This window comes from Tribolium madens, unplaced genomic scaffold (genome assembly GCF_015345945.1).
Source record: "Tribolium madens isolate multiple individuals breed KSU strain unplaced genomic scaffold, Tmad_KSU_1.1 Scaffold_3;HRSCAF=73;Tcas5.2_LG2, whole genome shotgun sequence".
NCBI classification, from domain to species: domain Eukaryota; kingdom Metazoa; phylum Arthropoda; class Insecta; order Coleoptera; family Tenebrionidae; genus Tribolium; species Tribolium madens.
Genome location: NW_025401006.1, coordinates 13,535,551 through 13,543,123, shown reverse-complemented (window position 1 = coordinate 13,543,123; position 7,573 = coordinate 13,535,551). Strand labels below are relative to the sequence as shown.

General features: G+C 31.8%; 2 protein-coding genes across 3 annotated transcripts in view; both read left to right on the top strand.

The window, feature by feature from the left end:
• LOC123007905 (lysine-specific demethylase 3A) overlaps positions 1 to 7,573 on the top strand; it is a 109,739-nt gene that overhangs the window by 64,732 nt on the left and 37,434 nt on the right. The window lies entirely within an intron of this gene.
• On the top strand, positions 1,376 to 2,834 carry LOC123007907 (homeobox protein PKNOX2-like). 2 transcript variants are annotated; one of them, XM_044403412.1, is made up of 4 exons: positions 1,376 to 1,990; positions 2,054 to 2,225; positions 2,278 to 2,425; positions 2,474 to 2,834. In XM_044403412.1, exons 1-4 carry the CDS (start codon positions 1,851 to 1,853, stop codon positions 2,677 to 2,679), a joined length of 666 nt encoding a protein of 221 aa, XP_044259347.1. In that variant the 5' UTR covers positions 1,376 to 1,850; the 3' UTR covers positions 2,680 to 2,834. The 2 variants fall into 2 exon arrangements, with proteins under 2 accessions (XP_044259347.1, XP_044259345.1); XM_044403410.1 differs by having other exon boundaries at positions 1,382 to 1,990; positions 2,465 to 2,833.

The window sequence follows — 7,573 nt, the reverse complement described above, 5'->3', positions numbered from 1 at the left end:
ACGCTTTATTGTCATTATAATTGACGTTTGAAACTAAAATTTGAAAGTTTTAGTTGAAATTTATTTTTGGCGTCGATTTTCCGAAACAATAATGCCAGCAGTACGTGTTTTTATAAATTATTTTGATTTGTTGTAATTTTTTCTCTCGCTCTCAGGATAACAATTACAAAAACCGTAAGTGAGGTTAGTTGCCTAAGGCCCGTTTTACATTTTTATGTCAGTCGAATGACAAATCGTCCAAAAGTCCGTGTCCGCCAGTGTATTAGAATCGGATTTTTTAACCAACACTACAAATAGTAGATTACAGACGGAGGTGGAAGTTTCTTCATTAACAAGGCAATAAGCCTAGTTTCGATGGAGCAACGACCATACTATTTTATTCGGAATCATTCAGAACAGAAAGCCAATAAAAATAATAATAAAGATTTTATCATATTTTGAAAGATATAGCATACGACAGTCCAGGTTGGGAAGTGACCATTTCCCGATCTGAACTGTCATATTACTTATTAACTGATACGGAAATGACTACTTCCCAACCTGAACCTGCTATTTTATATCAATTGTTAAAGGAAGTTGAAATGTCAAACTTTCCAACTTTTTACATGCAAGATAATTTGATTATTATTTTATGATTGTGAATAAAATACATTTCTGTTCTAAATCCTAAATTATTGTTGGAAGGTGCCATTTGTTGGCAAATAGTCCAGATTTTTCATTTTTTAACACTTTTTCCTGTCCGAATTAGAATTGCAAAAAACTTTGTTTTAAAAATAATGGTTTGGGACAGTCACGACTGTACTGTATTGTTTTTCCTCGATTTTTCCACACTGTTTATTATTATTATTGGCCATTATTTAAATATTGTTTATTATTTGCTTTCGTAACGATAATAAAATGCTTTTTTTAATGTTGGAAAAAATAATACACCAAGTTTTATGATTAAAAACGTATTGGAAAATTGAATTGAAAAACACATTAATTTGATTTTTATATGTAACGGCAAAATTATGGAATAATCTTATTTATTAAAACTGAAAATATTTTGTTTTGGCAAAAATGCTCAATTTTCTTTTTAAAAAATACAACATTCTCAACTTGATTAAAATTGTATGTTTGTTTTTCTTATTATTTCACTTTTTGGATGTTTTTTTTTTTTAAACTATGTAATATTTTTTATTTTGGTGTTGTCATTCGACATTTAAAAGATCTATCGAATTGAAATCAAGTTGAAAATTGTGTATTTTTTGAAAAGAAAATTGACCTCTTCAAACATTTTTGCCAAAACAAAATATTAACCCATAATTTTGCCGCTCACTGTATGCAATCGTACAAAAATAAAAACACGCACATTTAAATTAAATTTTTTGCGGACGAAATGAGACCGAGAATTTTTCTTTGGGTGTCGAATGTGCACCAGTCGGAATTGGAGGCACTGTTGCGTGCAATGCAGTGTCGCGTTAGAAAGAGACGTCGTGAGCGTCGCGACGTCATAAGACAGAGCAAGTGCATAAGATTTCTCAACGACAGGAAAAAGGACGGCTTTAGGGGTCATTATGTACAAGTGTCACCGAGGGACAGATTCCGTAGTACAATAATTGTGTTTCTCCCGCCCCAGAACGGAATGAATTAAACATATCGAACGTAGGAAACCACTGACGTATAGAACGAGTGTATAAGGTCACAAATCGTCGGCGATGCTCCACCATCCCGACGTTCTTTTATTAATTTTAACCAAATATTGCCAGAGCAGCTGTTTTTTACTGGCCGCACATTTAAGAACTCGCTTTCTTCTTCTCTATCTTTCTCCAAGCATCGATTAATCGATTAATCTCTTTAGGTAAGATGAAATGGAGTGTGGAGTCCAGAGCGCAATGATCAGCGTGCCACCTGGTGGCGATTCCGTTCCTCAAAGTCTAGCGACGTCGGTTTTTCCCCCGCCAGATTCCGACCAAGCACAGTTTGAAGCCGACAAAAGGGCCGTTTATAAGTAATATCTACCTTTACGACTAAACTAAACCAATTTTTTTTAACTTTTTTATTTTTCACACAGACATCCTTTATTCCCACTTTTGGCGTTGTTATTCGAAAGATGCGAATTGGCAACACAATCTTCGGATCCTCAGTCCAGCGATGCCTTCAATTTGGACATTCAAGCATTTGTACAACATCAAGAACGCGACCGCAAACCCTTTTTAGCAAACGAACCCGAAATTGACGGATTGGTATATAATAAACCACAATTGTTTTCTTTTTGCAAATTTGATTTTTTAACAGATGATTAAAGCCATACAAGTATTACGGATACATTTATTGGAGTTGGAAAAGGTCCAAGAGTTGTGTAAGGATTTCTGTAATCGGTACATCACCTGTTTAAAAGGAAAAATGCAGTCGGAGAATCTTTTACGCTCGGATTACCCTCAAGGTGAGAGATGATGAACGTTGTATTTTAGCTAGGAATTAGACGTTTTAGGAGCTGCAGGATTAATGAATAACCTTGAAAATAACAATAATAACAGCATGATGTCGCACGGAAATTCGGAAAGTGGATCGGCCTCCAACAGTCCGGTGCAATACTCCATCAGTCCGCCCCAACCGGTAAGAAATTTAAATCACGCGCCAAAAGTGGGGTTAGGGTTTTTCATCGCACGTGTTGGTCACACTGACTGCAAGTTCTAGTCACATGTGCAATGTTGCCAGAAGGTGATCTTTATACTAGTTTAATGATTTGGTGAAAACTTTTGAAAAAAATCAAATCTGTGATGATTTTTTAGAAACGTGACTGTGCCAGCAGAAAATTAATGTATTTTTAAATAATTTATATAAATCGGGTATTCGCCCAAATATTTTATTTGATTTTTTAATTATTGATATAGTAAATTCAGTCAAAAATGATCACACTATTTTTTTCTCTATTTTTTTTTGAGCATTTTACACACAGAAACTCAAATACTAAATTTTCTCAAAAACAAGTTAAATAATCGAGACGTAGTTTGGTTTTCTAAATGATATTACACTCAACAATGTAAAAAAATCGCTAAAATGGGTCAAAAAGTACATTATTTTGTCTATTTCTAAGCGTTTTAGTATGTTTTTAGTCAAAAACAGAACTATTTTGCAATATTTCGTTAAAAACAAACCGAAAATTTATGAAATTAGGCCAAAACTATTGTTATTTTTTTTTTAGAGTGTTTTAGCATATTTTTGCTAAAACTGACTGAAAAATTGTGAAATTAGAGTGAAATTGATATAATTTCAGCGGGTCTCGCTGGATTTATTAGTTCGTTTTTGAACAAGATACCATGGGCGTCGTTACGAATTTTTTTTGAAAGGGGCAACCTCATCGCAGTTTAAAAATACATATTTTATTACAAATACAAAAACATGTTTATACAAAATAGGAACATAAAACCATATTTTTTTTAACGGAAATTATAAATGAAATCATAAGACAGGGATCTCTAAAACCATAAATTGGAGTATAAAAGTGTAAAAGTTAAAAAAATATAAAAAATAAAAAAATGTAAAAATTATAAAAGTTAAGCATAAAGTAACACAAATCAGTAAATAACATGAACTTATAAATACTAAGAAAAATGTAACACTTGGAAATCAAAACATACAATAAAAACTCTTTCAAAATAAAAAAATAAAAAAGTTAAAAAATATTATTTATGTAACAAGTTGCAAAATGAGCTTGCAAAAAAACAGTCATTTTTAATCGTGTTTTATACTTACAAGATTTTTGCCAAGTTGGTTGTGAAAAGCATAGGCATCAAATTCGAATTTAAAATCTGTGATTTCAATAATTTTTCAAAATCATACTAGGTTGTGGCGTTGCTTTTTTACAAATTTTAACATAGCGTTTCTAATACTTTTCTTGTTATAGTGTTTTTCAGTTTACAAAGTATAGTAGTCAATGTGGTTAAATCCTGTCGGATTTGATTAAGAGTTTTATTTTTATTTAGTAAAAAATAATGTTTAGGTCACTTCGAGTAGCTTCAGGTCGGTTCAGGTCACTTTAGGCCACTTTGGGTTACTTCGCATTACTTTGGCTTGGAGTAAAAAGAAAGTGTTAAATGTGAGAGATATCCAGACTTTTTTTCAAAAAATCGTGCTACAAAAGACAGTTGGGGGGGAGACTAAGAAAGTGTCAGATGTACTAGATTAAAAAAATTCTAGACTTGCAAAAAAACATTTCTTAAAGAAATGCTTAAATTAAAAAAAAAAAGTCAATCTAGACTTTTTTTCAAAAAATCGTGCTACAAAAGACAGTTTGGGAGACTAAGAAAGTGTCAGATGTACTGGATTAAAAAAATTCTAGACTTGCAAAAAAACATTTAAAAATTTCTTAAAGAAATGCTTAAATTAAAAAAAAAATGTCAATCCAGACTTTTCAAAACATCGTGCTACAAAAGACAGTTGGGGAGACTAAGAAAGTGTCAAATGTACCGGATTAAAAAAATTCTAGACTTGCAAAAAATTCTTGAAGAAATTGCGTAAATGAGTTTTTCTTCCCTGGAGGAGTCATTTCGGTCACGCTTTTTTGCATAACCGTCTGAGGTAATTGACATGACAAGACAAAAGAAAGTCCATTCGATACGGGTTTTATTTATAGACGGTGATTATTGCACTACCAACGATTGGTTTCGTTCAAATACGCATGTCTTTCCGGGGCACGACCTCTGATAATATAGTTTAATGGAAATTTATGTTAACTTTAGTAAAATAACACATTAGAACCAGTTTTTAAATGTCACAAGTCTGTCGATTTGCATAAAGTCGACTAGATAACATTATCCGCACCGTTGATTCCACCATCCATTACAGTTACGTTAGGTCCGGCCACAATCTAATGTCAATGGCAAATTCCTCAATATTGACTTGTGATGAACAATCAACAAGAAATTACCACCTAGAACTTTTAGGAAAATTACATTTTTCATGTTGTTTGTAACTAGAATTTTTGTTGACGGTTGACGTTTTCTGGCAACTATCAATTAAATTCTCCATTCAAGCTGACAGATTACTTAACCTAAACTTTGACACTACGATATCTTTTGTTTGTCACCAGAAACCAACTTAACCAAATTTTTGTCAACCTATTCACGAATGTCCCTAAATCCTAGGGAGTAATTTCTTGTTGACACGACAATACCTCTTGGCACTGCTCCAAACTCCAATTCCACACTATTATTATTATTATTACCAATGGCGGTTTTATTTCACTCAGGAAGCGGTTTCGACGATAAAAAAAAACACCGGATTAGTCAAGGGAAGAAGACCTTGAAACGATGAAACCTATTTAAATAATGCTTCCACACGTCCATTAAAATAACTCGACACAAACCAGTCTGATTACGCAGTGAGGAGAGCATCTGTCGACTCGGGATTATAATTATTTATTTACGTGTGTGCAGAGTTGAGCCAATTTTATGGTTGTTCGATCGGTTTTCCCCTTGTTTGAAGGCAATCGAGCTGTTGGCATTTCTTGTTATTAAAAATGGAAATAAAACTACCAAGCCGTTTGTGAAGCAAGCAAAAACTATACTAAATTGTTTTTTATTCTCACCTGAGGATGGTTGAATAAAAAGAAACAAAAATATTCTATTAATTAAATTATTTATTTATTCAAAATCAGTCTGTGGATATTTTAATGTTTTAATTAAATTGGTACAATTTTAAATTGAATATTTTTATCGTGATTTACGAATCGAATTTCTTAAAACTTCGAGAAATTGATATTTGACCCTACTAGAAAAAAAAAATTGTTACATTAATTTATGTTTCATAAAATACAATGACGGATTTCAGCATGTTATAAAATGCGCAAAAAATCAATCTATGCATATTTTAATGGAAGTAAATCTGGTACAACTTAAAATTGAATATTTTATCGTGATTTTTGGTGTAATTCATGACTTTTGAATCGAGCTTTTTAAAACATGGAAAAAAAACTATATTTGTCTTAGAAAAAAGAAAAAAAAAAAATTTTGTATTGCTTCATGAAACTCAATGGAGAATTTCATGAAAAAATTTCAGCGCAACAAAATCAATCTGTGTACATTTTAATGGAAGTACAATTGGTCCAATTTAAAATTTAATATTTTATCGTGAATTTTAGTGTAGTTTATGATTGAAGTAGCAATAAATCTGTGACACAAAAAAACGTCCTTCTAAATTCCGGGCCGGAAAAAACAAAATTACACGTTAATTTTTTTTTTTGGTTATAAAATTATCTTTTTTTGTTCAGTAAGGGTATTCAGGTTTATAAAGTAACAAAAAGTTGGGAACCTGAACCTGGAAAATTCTTAATACCTGTTAAAATAGCTAAAATACCGCGCCAGAACAAGGAAAAAATGTTTAAAAAATTCTTACTGTCAAAAAATTTTGACATTTATTTTTCACATTTCACATTCTTTATGTCTATTTAATGATACTGATGATTTTGTATAAGTTTTTTTACAATTATTTAGTAAAGGTACAAAAATTTTGCCAATAAAAGCAACAAATAACATTATTAGGATATAGCTTCCTTGTTTCGTCTTTTAATAGTTTGTAGAAAAAAAACTTGGATAATTATTTTTTCAACAGAAATAAATAGAGTCAAAGTGCAAAATTTAAACTCTCATTTCTTCTAAATTTTTATAGATAATTTTTTTTTAACTTTTTTCCATGTTCCTGGTATCTTACCTTATATGTCATTTTTCTCTGGGGCGCCAGTTTTGGCGCACCCTGTATAATAAATTTTGAAAATCACTAGCCTGTAATGTTTCAAACTCCGAATGCTATTTTAAAAATTAACAATGTTTTCCTTTGAAAATTTAATTAGTTATTTCTATGCATGTTGTTCAAACACCTATGAGCAAAAAAATATCTCAAATTATACAGGGTGTTTCCAGTTTTGAAGTTGAAAATTGGCCTGGTAATAGAAGAGTGCAGAAGTAGTGTAACCTAGGAAAAAAAACCAGAATTGATTTTATCAAGAATGTTATTTAATTCTAATATGTTGGTACAACGTTTGAGGGTCAGTGGGATCGTTTCTTTGTTAAGATAAAATTAAAAAAAAAAATGGAATTGCAACAAATAACAAAAGTATAGTGAAAGAAAAAAGTCAGTTCATAGTTTACATACTCATTATTTGATTTGCTTTTGCCAAAATTTGAAGATTTTCTGTTTAATCACTTCGAACGAAATGCTTTCCAATTTTTTTTCTTGATTTTTTGGACTTGAAACACACGTTAATGGCAGTAGTGGCTATTTTTGTGGCCAAAGCAGCAGTTCTCAAACAAATAACATATTTTTTTATATAGCGTATTAATTTTCTGTATTTGATTAAACAAAAGTGAAAGAAACACTTTTGGGGGTGTCGTTGAAACTTATTAATAAGTGCTTTTGTAGAAAAAATGTTATTTGTGTCTCTCGTTAGTAATCAACCCCTTGCAGCCTTGAAACTTGCGTGACCCTCGAGTACCCGGAATCGCTTTGAAATTTCCGCCGACATCAAAGGGCGACAGTGACGTGAGGGGCGGCTGCCGTCTGTGCCGCACAAACAATCTACGCGGTGGCGGCG

Bases quoted from the DNA above. Each gene is read 5' to 3' on its own strand.
- LOC123007907 (XM_044403410.1), top strand. From the start codon at position 1,851: ATGGAGTGTGGAGTCCAGAGCGCAATGATCAGCGTGCCACCTGGTGGC. The intron at 1,991-2,053 runs GTAATATCTACC...TTTTTCACACAG, and splicing joins GACAAAAGGGCCGTTTATAA to ACATCCTTTATTCCCACTTT. The intron at 2,426-2,464 runs GTGAGAGATGAT...GCTAGGAATTAG, and splicing joins ACGCTCGGATTACCCTCAAG to ACGTTTTAGGAGCTGCAGGA.